The sequence below is a fragment of the Macrobrachium rosenbergii genome, chromosome 42, assembly GCF_040412425.1.
Source record: "Macrobrachium rosenbergii isolate ZJJX-2024 chromosome 42, ASM4041242v1, whole genome shotgun sequence".
Classification (NCBI taxonomy): Eukaryota; Metazoa; Arthropoda; class Malacostraca; order Decapoda; family Palaemonidae; genus Macrobrachium; species Macrobrachium rosenbergii.
Genome location: NC_089782.1, coordinates 55666201 through 55683410, shown reverse-complemented (window position 1 = coordinate 55683410; position 17210 = coordinate 55666201). Strand labels below are relative to the sequence as shown.

Sequence of the window (17210 nt, the reverse complement as noted above, 5' to 3'; positions counted from 1 at the left end):
TTTAACACTGATAATCGTGTATTGATGCTGATACATAACGGAGGTGCCAATAACCGACACTTTTCAGTTATCCGCGATTTTCGCTTATCATCACGCTGTGTAAACGGAACCCCTGCTGATAACTAGGGACTGCCTGTACTATTGAAATTATATTAAAATGATATGTGTGTTTTAGGATGATATAGTAGAATCATTTTAGAGGGTACATTTTATGGTAAAATTATGATTTGCTGTGCTAATTTTCAATTAATTTAATATTAAGTTTAATATGATTAGATAACATTAAATAATGAAAATAATAATTCTCTCACTCTCTCTTATTTAGATGAGAGAATTTTTCCGACATGTCATATGTATGTATGTTTCTTTTGTATGATAAGTAAATTATTTTCCTAAGATTAAATAATAATAGAAATAATATAATATTTTCCATGCATTTGTGCAGTAAATTATTTAACATTTAAAAAAAAAAATTAGCATTCCCAATCATTTTATCCTCGACTTGAGAAAGGAGGAGGGGGGAGAGGGTAAATGTTAATTTACTTGACAGTTTGACATAATGGCCGGAGGCGAAGAAGTGTTTTCTTCAGAAGCTCATGTGAGGAAACAGGTTTTGACGTAGGAAAAACCAATTTCTGGTAGTCGCTGTTGAGTTCTCAAGGAGTTACCTTCCATGGTCTACCAGAGCTCCTTGGTGACCAAACTTATATCAAAGAATTCTCTTCTAGTTGGTGTTTTTGGCCAGGTATTGTGTCATAATGATTAACATAACACATGATGGATGTATATAATGGACTCAAAGATAAGAGGGCAATTTCCCTCATCTTCAGCGAAGCTGAACCCAGTTTTTCCAACATCAAAAGAACATGCAAGAAAGAGAAGTGACTGTTGCACATGCACGTCTACCCTCTTCTTTACAACTGGGCCATTAAAGACCAAGGAGCCATTACTCTCTGTTGGTCAGTGCAAGATGATCCCTTGCCCAAATCCCATGCCTTTTTGTCAGGGAAGTGGGAGGGTTTTGAGGACTCAACAGTGACTGCCAAAAATAGGTTTTTCCCACATCAAAACCTGTTTTTTGATAGCGTAGTCGCAATAGTTAAATTATTGGCACGTGCTCGAACAAATTTGACTACATTGTGTATCAGTAGGTGGCATGGTTAGTCTTAACCCCCTAGGTGCTACGGCAGAAAACCAAGGGTCTTCTTTGAAAGAAGCATTTTTGAAGAAGGCCGACAACGTAGGTACTTTATTAATATCATGTGACGTAGGAAAGGAGTATGGATTTGCCTTTTTAATGAGAGACACTACAATCATTCTCAGCCCTTGTAGGGAGAGTGGTTAGTTTGTGCTAGGGTGTAGGAAAATAAGGACCCTCTGGGATGTTTGCTGTGACTTCTAGGTAAACCTTAAGTGCTTGAACCGGGCGTAATGTCTTGTCTGCTAAATTGAGTTTTCTTATAAGAATAGATTTCCTTTTTGAAGGATCCTCATTCTTGGCCAGGAATGATGGGTCAGGGGACAATAATAATTGATGGCCAGCTGTTTGCATGATGCATCGTCCCCATCTAAGAGAGCCCAGTTCACTAATACGAACTCCTGATGCTAATGCAGTCAAGAAGATCGCCTTTTGTAGCATGTGCGTTGTGGTCATATTGGGTCCGCTGAATTGAGGGGTTGATAGAAGTCTAAGCATCTTGTTCAGGGACCAAGTAATTGGAAGCCTTTCAGGAGCGGGCCTTTGTAGAACAAAATCCATAAAGCAAGGATTCCATTAATACAGCCTTGCATGCCATGGCTGTCATAACTGCAAGGCATTTGTCTTCAAAAGGGTATACAAGAAAAATAAAAAGTGTTTCTATAGAAATCTCAACTGGGCTCTCAGTATGGATATTCTTCCATACGGACTGGTGTTGCCAGATAGATGGTGTTTGTAATTTTTGCACTAGGTACCTAGCAATGTTGTGTGAGTAATTTTCACAATAGGTATTTTTAAAAAATCCATATGTGACGGTCTCGGCTCAGAAAGGAGGATGCGTAAAGAATTTTTCCTCCTACTGTCTGGGATACAACAGCGGACGATAGTGGAATTGTCTTTTTGTCTGTCGTTGAAGTAATAGGAACCAATGCCTGTTTGGCCAATTTGGGGATACTAAGTAAGCTGTTCCTTTGAAGGTTAGGAGTTTGCTCAAAACCTTCTAACTCTGGGACAATGGAGGAAAAAGATATTGTCCTTCATTTGCTCCAGTCTTGTAGGAAGGCATCTCTTGCTGTTGCTTGGCTGTCAAGGTTCGGAGACATATAGTAGGAGTTTGTGTTTCTCGTACATGGAAAACAGGTCCACGTCCGGTTGTGGAAGCATGTTGGCTATTGTTGGAAAATAGTGGTTGTCCAGCATCCACTGTTCAGGCTGTCGATTTCCTTGATAGAGAGTCTGCTATTACAATGGGACCCCCTGTAAGGTGAATTGCAGCCAAGTGCCACTTCCTTGCATGCGCCAACCGAAGGACGGCTAGCAATATCATATTGAGAGAAGGTGAACGTGATCGCGACCTCTTGATGTAGGATATTGTAGTTATGTTGTCTCTCTCTTCTGGAGATTTCAGTTTTTTGAGAGACAAAAAGACAGCCGTCAGCTCCAGGAAGTTGATATAAGAATTCATCAGAGTAGCTGATTACCTCCCTGCCACCTGACAATCCTCCCAACCTGTCAGCAAGGTATCTGTGTGGATTATCACTCGTACAGATGGAGAAATCATGATGACCTGCTTCGCCAGAGATTCCTTCTGGATCCAAGGCCGAAGTATCTCCCCAACTTTTTTAATCTTTTGATGAAGTCGGTCTCGCATCTTTTTTCGTGCATGCAATAGCCAGAATTTTTTCACATTTTTGGTTGCAATGTAAGTGTTGGGTCTATTACTGACGTGAACTGCATCAGTCCCATCGTACGTTCTAATTGCCATCTGGAAACTCTGGGCTGTGCAAGGAACCTTTTGAGGACTTGCCTTATTCTGTTTTGAGAATGATGGGGAGACAACAAGCCATAAAAAGTATCCCAACAAAATCCCAGCCACTAAAAATGTCTGCTGGGTGTGAGGTGGGATTTTTTCAAATGTATTATCAGACCTTTTGACTGTAGTCTGTTGACCATTGCTCTTAGGTATTTCAAGTACTCTTTTCTTGTGGGCCCCCAGATCAACCAGTTGTCTAGGTAGGTTATTAGTTGTATTCCTTTTTGTTTGAGTTCTCCAATGAATACTGTTGCTAGTTTTGTAAAATATTCTTTAGGCAATGTTTAACCCAAAAGGCCATGACTTTGAATCTGTATGTATCTTTCCCTATCCAGAACCTTAGGAAGGGGCAGAAGGGAACGGCTACAGGGACGTGCCATTATGCATCTTTCAGATCTATAGAAACTGTCCAAGTCCCTTTTGGAATGATTCAATGTACTTAGGCATTATCCAAAACTTTTGGCAAACAGTGTGCTAGTTCAATGTGGATTGGTTGAGGATCGCTCTTTGTTTGGAGGAATCCTTCTTGAGGACACTGAAGAGACGTACTTAGTGGCAAATATACGCATGTTTCTCTATGGGCCACATTAACAGGACCTTTCTGCACTTATAAATAATGCTGCTGCTTCCCCGGGAAAACTTTTTCTACTGTCTGTGATGTCATTTTCAAGCTAACCCCAACCATACAATTCTTATTGGTATCTGCCTCCTCCTCTGCCTTTGCCTTTGGTAGACATCCCAGGTGTTGCTTTTCCTTTTTCCCCCCAATAAGATGGTTTTTGGACCTTGTGAAAAAGGATGTCCTTGCTGTTGTTGTTGTCCCTTTGTAGGGAATTGTCCCTTCTGACCACCTACTTGTTTTGCGAGGAAAACTTTTTGGGGTGACTGAAGGCTTATGTGACTTTTGATCAAATTGAGCCTTTTTTAGGGTTGGGTAAAGGGAAATTTTGGGTTCTTTGTTTCCTGGATTCCCCTTTCCCCAGAAGAGCGTACACTACAATTCTGTTGGCAGGCATGCTCGTTGAGTTGACCCACAACAGAGTCCTCAAACAGGTCCTTACAGAAGGGGTTAGGATGTAATAATGCAGTGACATTGGAAAGTGATTTGATGGAGCCCTCCAATGCTTCCATCCGTGCTTTTATGCAGCATTCTAGGAAGTCACAGAGTGCTTCCCATCAGGTTCTCATAAGGCTTTTGGCCTCAACAGCAAAAATTATCCTGGAATCTTGTAGAAGCCTTTTGGTGGCAACTTCCAGCAAGGTGGTAGTGGTTATAATACTAAGGAGTCGGAGCCTAGCTTAAAATTCTGATGAGGCTGTCCCCTCTGAGAGTCTTCTCATAGGGGCCCCAAACTGCTGTGTAGCTATATCTAAAGGGAGCTTTTTCCTTTCAAAAGGGAGTTGTAGCGTTGTCCATTCCTTGGTGGAATTTCTGGAAACTGGGATGACTGCCATTGTCTTTTGCTTTTAGTCACTACAAATTCTGAAAATCTGTTTACGTGATTAATAATTTTGAAAGTGAAGAGACAGAGGGCTGGGGCTACTTGGTGAGCAACTTGGGACTTATTCAAAATGGAAGTAGAGGTCCACTTTTCATTGACCTGGTAAAGGGTGATTTGCCTGTTCCTTAGGGGAATTTCCCAAAGCTGGGATGACTGTGGCAGATGGTTTTAATTCTGCCATTGTCTCTCATTTTTAGTCACTACAAATTCTGAAAATCTGTCTTCACATGATTAATACTTTTGAAAGTGAAGGGACAGAAGGCTGGATCTACTTGGTGAGCAACTTAAGTCTTATTCAAAATGGAAGTAGAGATCCATTATTTGTTGACCTGGTAAAGGGTAATTTCTATAGCTTTCAGTGCTATAGACATAGGTAAGAAAACCATTTCTGTTAGTGGTTTCTCCATGTCTGGTGAAGATGGTACCAGGTGCCATGCTGCTGTTTGTAAATTCTACATGTACAACTTCAATCATAGTTTTTCTCTCATTAATTACATACTTGCCATTGGGAGAGAGAATACACATTGAGGCGTCTCGCCAAGGATTATTGGTATCATCAGAGATGAGTATTGGAGCCCCTATAGTTTTTTATCTGAAGTTCTGTATTCCGAACTGACCATTTGATGTTTCCAGTCGGAATTCTAACATTAGACGTTGTTTGGGCAGCATTTGAATCCACACTCACTTTTTGGTTACAGGATGTTGTACTTTTACACTTTGGGTGTACATGACCGACTTACTTTCCTTTTAGGAATCATGCCTCATGTCCCTTATATACAGGCAGTCCCCGGTTTATGACAGGGGTTCCATACCTGTGCTGCGTCGTAAACCGAAAAATCGTCAAAAATCCAAAGAAAACCTTACTTTTAATGCTTTTGATGTATTGAAAATGATGTAAACTGCATTTTTATTGAGTTTTTCATAAAAAACTTCCAAATTTTTATTATTCTGCTGTTTTGGAGCCATATTTCTTCCGTTGGATCGGCATCGTAAGCGTCATAACCCCGGAACATGCGTCGTAAACCAGGAAGTAATTTCTGATGAATATATTTGAAAAGTGTCGTAACCTCGGAACGTCGTAAGCCGGACCCGTCATAAACCGGGGACTGCCTGTGTTGCTGTTCTGTGGCAAGGGCATCTTTGATGGTACTCAATTTTCTTTCGGAATTCAACAAATGCCACAAACTGTGTATCTCCTTTGGGGGAGCTTTGCAGTCTAACAGAGCACCAGCAACTAAACTGTAACTGCCTGTTAATCACAGGGCTGAAGTCCTGGGTAAGTTACTATACCCCTCCAAAAATGTAGTCATTTCAGTCGGAGTTAGGCGAATCCTAGTACAGGTATTATCCTACTTACGATGGGGTTAGGTTCCAATAACCCCATCGTTTGTTGGAAAAAATGTATCACGAATATAGCCTAGGCTACACTAGGGTATTCAGTACCATCTACAGTAAACTCCCCGTATTCGCGTTCTCATGGTTCATGGACTCACGCAGGAAAAATACTGGTTTCTCTGTGGAACATATCTAGCCATCATTCAAAAAATTCGCCCATTATTGGTATTTTCACTGAGAAATATTCACTAATTACTGTATTCATATAATTTTCATGAATAAATGCACTTTTGTGATAAAACTATTAAAATACTCAGGTATAAGCATTTATACAGGGTTTTTCTTGGTTTAAGCTATCAAAAATGGGCAGTTCTAAATGTGTTTTTAGTGGGGTTTTAAGCATTGATGTTTGACCTATTAGCGGGGTGTGGGACGCAAGGATCCCCACGAATACAGGGGGTTCACTGTCTACATATATGATAGCCTAGCCTACACTATAAAGTATACTCTATATGTATATGGTATAGTAATTATTAATATCAGCTAACTCTGTAGATTCATGCAGATTGACTTATGATAATTCAGTACAAAGCGAAATTAAGTAACAAACAAGAATTAGCTTAGCCTACACTATAAAGTTAAGTTAAGTATATCTTAGTTTAACCAGACCACTGAGCTGGTTAACAGCTCTCCTAGGGCTGGCCCGAAGGATTAGACTTATTTTTACGTGGCTAAGAACCTACTGGTACTATGGTATATCATATACATATACAGTATCCTAGCCTACATTAGACTGTACTGTATATTCACATATTAATATCATATTATACAAACATCAACATAATGAATATACATCTTTTCCATGGATCTTTTAAAAAGTTAGGTGTTACTTCACTATACAATATCTAATAATATTGTATGTATTCTCCTATTGCTTTTGTATTAAAAATTGCGATCATAGCAATCTGTTTTGGTTTGGAAATTGATTACACGGTAAGTTTATTTTGCCATATTTAACTCAGGTCAGAGCTCTTTTCTTGCTTCTAGTTAGCGTAAATGAATCTCACGATACTTTATTTATATGGGAAAAGGTTACTTTTCCTTATACAAAGTGTTTTTAGGTCAAAATATAACTTAGGTACGTCTCGTTGTGAAATTTTTTTGTTAGTAGATGATGCTGGCTGTTTGGGCCATATTTGTTATGTGTAAATAAATCAAGATTCCATTTCGCTATTTTCACTTCATTTCATCATAATACAAGCTTTACATATTTATCTTTTATCTGCGTGAAAACAGTAGTAATATGTGTTCTTTTATGTCCAGTAGTTTTGATTAAAATACTTTTTAACCCAATTTTATTTACAGTCGAGTTTCATCCATGTTGCCGATTCATGATAATTTATAGTCATTAGCAGCTTGAACGTTTTGTCAGCTTCAGCTACAACTTGCAGCTTAAATTTAGCAGTGTATTTCCTTGCCGATCATTTCTCCATAGTCATTAAGAGTATAATGTAAAAATATATCAGTCATATTCTACTTAATCTCATTTGTAACATAGCTATGGTAATTGTTTACTACCATACGATGGTTGAAATACCAGCAAAACAGCTGTTGTTATCCGATTCAGTTGTTGTTAGCAAAACTGCAGTTTCTCATTCGGTTGTTTATGGCTGTACGCATTTACACAAAAATATAATATTACTAACAATACTTTTATCATTCTCTTTTACTTTTTTAATTAGAAGATGGGATAAAGAGATGGAGGAAAAGAAGTTGGTTTATTGTAATTTTGTCTCCCATGCTGCCTGATTGTACGCTGCTGCCTGCGCCCAAGCAAAATTAAAAATATTTTCTAAATATTGTCGTATCAGTATTTATTGCTAACCCCATCGCAAAATCAAATTTTTGTAAGGCAAATTATCGTAACTCAAGCACTACCTATGTCCCTTTTGGGGGAAAGATTGTATTCAGCAATGATAGCTGCATGGGAAATAGAACATCCACTTCATTTTCTTTAGTAAGAATGTCAACCCCATGTAAAGATTCCTCTACTTCCTCTGCAGGGTTAACCCAGGAGGTACTGGGGACTGATGTTACTGGGTTTTGGCCCAAACATTGATGTTGTTCTGAGAAAGGGTTAAATATCTGCTGCCTGAGTTTTGCTGGAAAGATATAATCTCCCCCCTCCTCACCCCTACTGAACCTTAGGACCCATCGAGACAGCTTAAAAGGAGCTGTTCCGTCCTTAAAACCTGCTACCAGGAGCATACTGCAAATCTCACCCACATCTGGCTACCATGGAAATTTTCCTTGTTTTTTTATAAGGACTATGCTCATGGCAGGTGGTATGGGCCGTACCCACTGGCAAAAAATGAACCGGGCACTTTGCTACGGAACGCTTGAACTGAGGATCCTGCCTAATGGCAGCCCTGTAGTGATATAAAACAGTTATTAGAAGCTAGTTAGTATTAATTGTTTTTAAATGAGGACACTTCTGTCATTCCTCATACAGTTTCCATATTACAGGTTAACTTGACTGTAAGTGTGCAATTGTAATACATTTAATTAAATATATATGTTAACTTGAACCCCTCTTAAGGTTTAGGTTAGTTCTCATACCTGTATATGGCTGTATTACTTATACACTGTTAGTCCTTTTGCAGTGGCTAAGTGAAATTTTTAATTCTAATTGTCATGCCATTCAGACTAACTGCTATGAACTAATTTGTTTAACTAACCCAAGCTACTGTTTATATGGTTTAGGTTAATGCATCTAGTATAATCTATGTTAAGCTAGGAGTAGAGGATCTCTTAGAGGGTTCTCGCTTAACCTATTCTAGGCTTATTTAAAATTTGAGGATATAAACTATACAGAAAATAATCTTCTTATAATCTGGTTTAGTGTTTTATGTGGCTGAGACTACCCTTTTACCTGATGTTGGGCCATTGCTGTTTTAGGCTTATAGCAGGATATTCCTGAAAAAGGGGTTCCTGCTTAATGTGGTTAGGCTACTGCCTGTTCTAAGTTTATATCACCTTTAAGGATATAGGCTACATAAGACCCTACTAGTATGTAGCCTTACAGATATACTACCAAGTCGTAAAAAAATAGATTACTGTTTATATATAATCCTAGGCTTTTTTGTTCTTTCTTAGCCTAGTATAGGGTATTGGCTAATCCAGATTGTTATAGATCACTCTTAAATGTATAGGGTATATAAAAACAGAATTACTAATATGTAACCTTATAGTTAGTGTACTATTTTCTGTCTAACCCAGGTTGTTGTTTATATCCAGTCCTAGGCTATTTGGTCTACTATATAAAACAGTAACTCACTAATGTGTAACCTTATAGCCAGGCTATAACTTACTCTGATCTAGGCTACTGCCCAGTCTGGTTTATTTAATTCACATTTAAGGGTATGAGTTACATAAAACACAATTGCCTTATTATGTAGCCTTAAGGCAAGGTTATGATCTCATCCAGCACAGGTTGCTATTTCATCTAGTCCTAGGTTACATAGTCTAGGCCAACAATTTAGTCCAAAAAAGGGATTTTGACAAAGGAAAAATCTATTTCTGAGGAAGGCCCCGTGTCAGCCGGTGAAATTCCATTGTTGCACGAATTTCTAGGTATAAAATGCTAGATATACCAGAGAAAAAAGAGCTTTCAGGAAAGCTGGGGTTACTACCCCCAGATCGAGCGTCTTCTCCAAGGAAGACGTCGGTATAACGAAGGGATGAGTGAAGGATCACTACCACGGAGTCTTACTCAAAAGATATCTCCCTGTTAAAACCCCCAGAAGAGAGCGGTGAGCCGTTACAGCCCCCACACACAAACGCCCGCCAGTTCGGCGACACCAGCGCCACCTACCTCATTCCAGGCTAGCACTACCCCCAGGCTTGGCATGTGCAAGTAGGGGGGGGAGCAACAGGTGTGTCAGGGAGGGTCACCGGATGACACGGGGCCTTCCTCAGAAATAGATTTTCCTTTGTCAAAATCCCTTTTCTGAGTCCAGCCCGTGTCAGCCGGTGAAATAGTGATAGAGAATCATGCCAAGGCTGCTAACTACGAGGAAACAAGGTAATCTGAAGAAAAAACAAGCTATAAAATGGTTTTAATGAAAATGGTTTTAATCAGGTATCTCTCACATGTGAAATTGAATACTAAACTGAAAAGTACAGTAAAAAAAAACAACATTACGAAATATGTTAGCAAGTCCACAGTGTGGCAGGAAAAAACCCAAAAATACTTAAGACTACAAAGGTATAATGATAATTGAAAATTACTTAGACTAAAGAGTATACACAACCTTATAGCTACACACACAAGACAATACAACATGGGGAATAATTACATACATGTATATATATATATATATGGGGTACATGGAGCAAAATAAAAACAGCCCAGTACCCCAAAGGAAAAACACAATCATAACATGTCAAATTACAGTTTCCACTCAACAGAGACAATATAATATCAATATGAGGAGCAAGGCAGTGAGGCATGATCAACCAGGAGGACAAGCAGAGAAGTAAATGAGGCAGGCGGGCGGGGTTAGGGGAGGATAAAGGAAGATGACTAATTAAGGTGGGGAGATGACACTTCCCACAGCTATTGTAGAAAACTTCAGGGCTTGAGTGTTTTTAAATAGTGGCGTTTAAACACTAGAGGTGATTTCCAACCCGTGTATTTAGAGAGTTCTGAGAAGTCCATATTATGAAAGTAATTAATGGAAGTAGCAACTGCTCGAATATCATGAACCTTAGGAACTGAATCTGGGTTGGCTTGTTTAATAAAATAAAAATTTGTTGCCTTATTGCATTTATCGATAGAGTACCACCTTTCTCCCTGATAAAAGAGGACCCGACTTACACTGTGGAGTTCTTAAAAGGTAAGACTTTAAAGGTATAAACTGGACATAAAGACTGGTCTTGTGGAAGGGACACCACCTTCCAAGGGACCACCTGTCTTGTGGGTCTTCATTTTTAGCTAAAAACTAGGGTCAGGGAAAGGAGGACTTCTCCGGACGGGAGGAAGTTCACAAAATCATCACCTCTAGCGAGAGCCGACAGCTCTGAGATTCTGGCACCTGAAGCCAAGCTAATCAGAAATAAAGTCTTCCTTAACAGATCCAGATAAGAGCATTGAAAGTTGTCAATCTCAGATGCTAACTTAAGAACATCATTGAGGAACCACGTAACAGATTGTGGGCGTGATACGGGTCTCAGACGAGCGCATGCTCTGGGGATAGATGAAAAATAGGAATCTGTAAGGTCAATTTTAAAACCATATAAGAATACCTTCTTCAGGGCTGACTTGGCTGTGGTAATAGTGGCCGGGCAAGGCCTTTCTCAAACAATGATCTAAAGAAGGTAACTGCTAAATTAGTCGTCATGACTTGGGCTTCAGATGTTTTCAGGAAGGAGGCCAATTTTTTGACTGCTGAGTCATACTGTCTAAGAGTAGAATCTCTTTTGTCTGATTCTAGAAACAGAGTGTTAACGGGGTCAATGTTTGCTCCCTTTTGGGCTGCGAACTTTATAAAGTCCATAAAACTAGGGCATTCTGAATTCTTGAGGAAGCTGACACAGTCTTGGTTTGTACTGTCTGGGTCAGTTTGGGCTTGGGAATCCGAGACTCCATAATCCCAGTTCCTGAAGAAGAGGGAACCAATTGCTCTTCGGCCAATAGGGGGCTACCAGGGCTGGTTGACCTTTGAATGTCCTGAGTTTGTGTAATACTTTCAGCAGCAAGTTTATTGGGGGAAACAGATAAATCTTCTCCCAATTGTTCCAATCTACCGTCATCGCGTCCGTGGCATACGCCTGGGGGTCCAGGTTCGGAGCCACATAACAGGGAAGCTTGAAGTTGCTCTCCGTCGCGAACAGATCCACTTGGAGACCCGGAACCTGGCGACAAATCCAATTGAAGGATTCCCCGTCCAGGGACCACTCCGTCTCCAACGGAGTAGCCCTGGACAGGGAATCTGCCACCACGTTCCGCACCCCCGCTAGGTGGGTGGCTGACAGATGCCAGCTGTGCTTGTTCGCCAGGGAGAAAATAGCAATCATCACCTGGTTTACTCGACCTGATTTGGAGCCGCCCTGTTGATGCAATGAACTACCACTGCGCTGTCCAATACCAGCCTGATATGAATCTGGGTTGGGGGGCGGATTTTCTTTAGAGTTAGAAAACCGCCATAGCTTCCAGGGTGTTTATATGGAACTGCTGAAACATTGTGGACCACGTTCCCTGTACTTTTGTTTTGGCGAATATCCTCCCAGCCGCTTAGGGAAGCGTCCGTGTGAACAACTAGTGCGGAGGGGGAAACTGAAGCGGAACTGTCTTGGACAGGCCACTGACTGTGGACCAAGGCCACAATCTTGTCTCGCTTTAAGATTCGAGGAATAGAGGAGACCTTGTCTCTGAGCTTGACATTGGCTCTGACTCCACTCCACACTCTGTTTATGTCTTTTAATTTTGCTTTTAAGAGCAGGTCCGTCACTGAGGCAAATTGAAGAGACCCAAGGATTCTTTCTTGGGTCCAGTGGGATGCTGATTGGTTTTTCAGAAATTTCCTGGTAAGGGATGCTATCTCCTTCCGCTTGGGAGGCGGGAGGGATAACGTGTGAGAGGACAGATCCCACTGGAGACCCAGCCACTGAAACCGGGACTCCGAGTCAGGCGGGACTTCTCTCTGTTCAGCTGAAAACCTAACGACTCCAGGAAGTTGATGACCTTGGACGTAGCCTTCCGACATTCTAGAACTGTTGGTGCCCAAATTATCCAATCGTCTAGGTACGCTGCTAGGGATATCCCTCGGGACCGGAGTTGTTGAACTACCGTGTCCGCCAGCTTTGGTAAATATCCTGGGCGCAATGTTTTGGACCGAAAGGCATGACCCTGAAGGAGCAGGCTTGATTCCCGAGTCTGAAACCCAGGAACGGAGAGAAGCTCCGCGCAACCGGGACGTGATAATAAGCGTCTGAAAGATCGATAGAGGTGGTGACGGCTCCACGCGGAAGTAGAGTCCGTACCTGAGCTACCGTAAGCATGCGAAATTTGTCGCATTTTATGTAGAGATTTAGACGCGACAGATCCAGGATCACTCTTTGCTGATCGGAGTCTTTTTTGGGAACAGTGAATAACCTGCCTTGAAACTTTAGGTGCCTTACTTTCTTTATTGCTTGCTTGTTGAGCAATTCTGCCACGTAATCTTGCAGGATTGATGAGGGTGGCTGGTAAAACCTGGTCAGAGGAGGAGGGTCTTTGATCCAGCTCCATCCTAGACCCTTGGACACAATGCTGTGTGCCCAAGGGCTGAAGGTCCATTGGTCCCTGAACCAATACAGGCGACCACCTACCTGTTTGTTCTCAGTGGGAGGGAGCGGGTTTGTTCCTTCTACCACGTCCAGGCTTACCTCTTGGGGTGGTGTTAGACTTTCCTCTGTAAGGAGCCCTACCTCTTCCCCCCCTTGCGCTCCTATTAAGGCCGTGAAAGAATCCACGGCCCTCATAGGTTGGATTGTATGCTGGTGAAGCAACATACGAGGGTGCAGCAGGGAATGGGCTGGTTGAACCAGCACATATTGTTGGGGATGGGCCTTTGAGGTGGAGGGCTGTGCCACTGCCGAGACCAGGGCGGCTTGGACTACCGTCTGATGATGGGGCCTCTTGTGCCTCCTGAATCGTTTGCCTCCTCGTCTGGGGGCTGCCAGATTCTGTGGTCTTACGCTTGTAGGCAGAAATGCCCCAGCGAGAGCGCAGACTCTGGTTGGCCCTTGTAGCCTCCCTAAGAACATTCGTAACCTCTTCTTCAGGGAAGAGGTTAGGTCCCCAGATCAAGCTCTTCACGAGCTTGTTAGGCTCGTGACGGATGGTGGCATCAGCGAAAATAAACTTCCTGCATTCAAGCCTGGCCATGATAAAGTCAAACAGGTCGGACTGAAAACCCACCAGCAGGGATTTAGCAAGACCTGAAAGAAAGGCTTCGTCTGCACAGGAGACGGCAGTGGCTTCAGTGAGGCAGACGGAGTTCAAAGACCGGGCTAGCTTAGTCCGGGCCTCAAACTCCGCCTTCAGCAAGGCTTCCGGTAGTTTGGGAAGCTGCTCGCTAAATTGAGATGAAGCGCAAAAGGCATCCAGCTTTCCAACAGTGAAGGTGGACGGCGCGTCAGTCCAGAACTCATCACCCCCTGGGAATACCAGGGATGTGGAGTCTGTTTCCCTTAACTGAGGTAAGTGCCAGGATTGCCCTCAAAGCACTTTGTTTAAACAGGAGTCGGGCCATCTGGGCGAACATGGTGAAGCTTCCCCGTCAGGAGTCAAACGTTAGCCTGGGTAAGAGTGCAAGAGATCGGAGCTTGGTCCCTAGGGAAGAACTCCAGCTCTTCCAACCGCCTTGTCGTGCCAAGACCTTCCACCGTTAAGCCTGCCCTCATGCCTGAATAGCCCGGAGATCGGGGGAAAGAACTCAAACGCCTCCAACCGGGTTCCCGGACCTTCAAAGGGAGAGATCCGCCCAGAGAGCGAAACGCCAGGGGTTGGCATACTGGGAGGTCCGCGTGTCTCATACACCTGGCTGGGGTGGGTGAGCCATCCCCGCCAGTATGTTGTCATGACTGGTCAACTTCTCTGATATTTGAGTAAACTTGGACTCGACCTCCGCCGAGAACCTTCAAACAGCTGGTTAGCAAAGGCCTCCAAGCGTCAAAGGCAGGCTGGCGAGGAGGGCTTGGTTTTGATGCCCTCTTACTCGCGCCTTTGCCGGAGGAACCAGACTTGCTCCCGGAGGCTACAGGTGCTGAGACCTTAGCCTTCGACGGGGAAAGGCAAGGCTTTCCTGGAAGACGAGGACTTAAAGCCCTTTCGCCTTCCATGAAGTCTTCAACTTCAACTTGGGGATAGCTGATGGAGCCCTATCACCCAAGGAGGAAGACTTCACAAAACCTGTAAAGGAAGACACAGATGAAGCTGGGGAGTCAAAAGGGGGGCCCCCCCAACAACCTCACTTACCTCACTACTTACCACCTGGTCCTGTTCCGTATTCATTGGTTCCAGGTCCAAGTCTAATGGCGGCACGTCCTCCGAAACCTCAGCGTAAGGATGTCCACTTGGGGTGGCTGGGTCGCATCCCGGATCTGCTGGATGATGGGGTGGCCAAGTTCTTCTGGCACTGCGGCCGCCACCCGCGCCGGGGTAGAGCAGGTCCCTCAACTTAGCGTCGAGGACATAGGGCTTCCCGACGAACGTTTCTCCCAAAACCCAGCCACCCAGGCGCGGAGATTCCAAGGAAGACTTCTTGGAGGACTCGTCCGCCTGTAAGAAAACCGACAATTAGCTTGAACGAAAGAACGGTTCGAGAACCACATAAACACTATTTAAAATGAGGAGCGTAATAAAGAAGAAAACTATCACTTACCGACTTCGTCCTGGACACTCGCACAGAAGCGAAAGCAAACCTCACAGCCGTCAGGTGCCAGACTACCAGGTCATCCCAACCGGACCGCACAACCAGCGTGGTCCGGCACACTACGTGTCCATAAGGTTGCTGGAATGAAGCGGTGCACCCTGGCTCCTCACAGCGAACAGTCTGTAAGTGTAAAAAGTACATGAACCTACCACTCTAAGCAATCTAAAGCTGGAAGGCCGGGAATTTCAACTTACAACCGAATGCTCCGGTGGATAAAAACCCTCGTTAAAAACTAGGCCAACAAGCTCCAAATTACACAGAGTGGAAGGTAAATTACTTCCAGACCCCGGAATACTCCAGGAATGAAAGGTTGAGACAACAGGAACTCACCACAAGGGCTGCCAGTAAAAACAACGGTGGAACCCCAGGGTGTAGCACCGGACTCAATAAATATATAAAATAAGTAAAGTACGGAGTGAGTAGCCCACTCCGTAAGATAAAATACACTTATTATATATATATAAAATTAATTAATAGAATAAACAAGTGATGGTAAAATGAGCAAACCACTCCGGGACCGGAGGGATCCAAAAATTTCATATATTCCTCTCTCTCTCGGACTTCCCGCCAGTGAAACAAGGTGGGTGAGATGCTAAATCATGATAGGCCAGGTACATAACATAAGCCGGAGCAAGCGTAAACAACCCAACCAAGAAACCCGACGGGGAGGAAAGAAAAGATGTGGGAGAGAATGTTCGAACCCGTTCGAGTTGGAGCGAGTAAACAACCACCAATACAAACACAGCGATGCTTGGGACTGTATGGGAGGGAGCGAATCCCTCTACCAGAGGAGTCCCCTCAACTCGGAGAAAACGCCATCTAGCGTCACCCGCATCGAAGTAGAGCAAGGCTGGGGAGGGGGAAGGGGGAGGTGGTGGGGTAGGGGAAGAGTGGTAGGCTAGGAAGAAAACAGGAGACAAGGGAAAATGATTCACCCGCTCAACTGCACACACACACCTCCAAGCATAATGAAAACTTGGGAGGGTGGCCTACTACTAGGGAGGGATGCGACCAACTCAATGCCCAACTCCTGACTAGGCAAAGCCTAATAAAATACCAACCAAGCGTAGCCTAGGTTAACGAAGGAGTGCGGGGAAGGAGGAGGAGGAAGGCAAACAGGGAGAGAAATTTTGTGCTGAGAACCAACCGGGACCGAAAAGAGGGGGCAAAAAGGCGACTAGCCTAGAGGAGACACATCAATGAACTCTATTCCTTCGAAGGAAGGAAGAGAACTAAGGGCTCACTCTGCCACCCCAAAAAATGACCACGGAGGAAACAGCAACAAAACTCCTCAACCTGGATCCTCCACACCCTGGGCGAGAGGAAGGGGTCAACATCTGAGCCCAATGTAATAAAAAACAAGGGAAGACCACACTTAGATCTGTAATAAACCATCACAAAAACACAAAAAATTAGAATAAATAAAAGATGTGCTCATAACCATCTTAAAACAAAATAATTAGCCTACCTCGGGGAGAGCGGAATTAGATCTGAGGCTGCCCAGTGCTACCTCGAGGGGGTACCTAAAGGAAAACCCCAGGAGGAGAACCAGGGGCAAATAATAACATATAACGACAAGGAGACAACCCCAACAGAAAAGACTGATGGGTAAACCTCAAGATCGACATGGCTGGCAGGGGACGCCATAATGTGGCTCATAACAAAGATTCTCATAATTGTAGAAAACCGAGACAATTACAGCCAAATTATCGAACAAAACCCCACAATAAGATGGTACTTAACTTGGAGATGGTAAAGCTGCTCGATGACATGATTAATTGGAAGAATAATCCAATAAAAATGCACAAGCACAAAACAGAAAGTGGTAGCAGAACGTGCTAGAAAATGGAATGAGGTAGGTGGCGCTGGTGTCGCCGAACTGG

At 43.2% G+C, this 17210-nt stretch overlaps 1 protein-coding gene across 5 annotated transcripts in view; it reads left to right on the top strand.

Moving 5' to 3' along the window:
* Mnn1 (menin 1) overlaps positions 1-17210 on the top strand; it is a 253722-nt gene that overhangs the window by 208556 nt on the left and 27956 nt on the right. For 2 of the 5 annotated variants that reach the window (XM_067086516.1, XM_067086515.1), the window contains exon 9: positions 7591-7683. The exons of the other annotated variants lie outside the window; for them this stretch is intronic. In XM_067086516.1, coding sequence (XP_066942617.1) covers positions 7591-7602 — 12 coding nt within the window. In that variant the 3' untranslated portion in view covers positions 7603-7683. Of the gene's footprint in view, positions 1-7590; positions 7684-17210 lie in introns of those variants that run through there. 5 annotated transcript variants of the gene reach the window in all.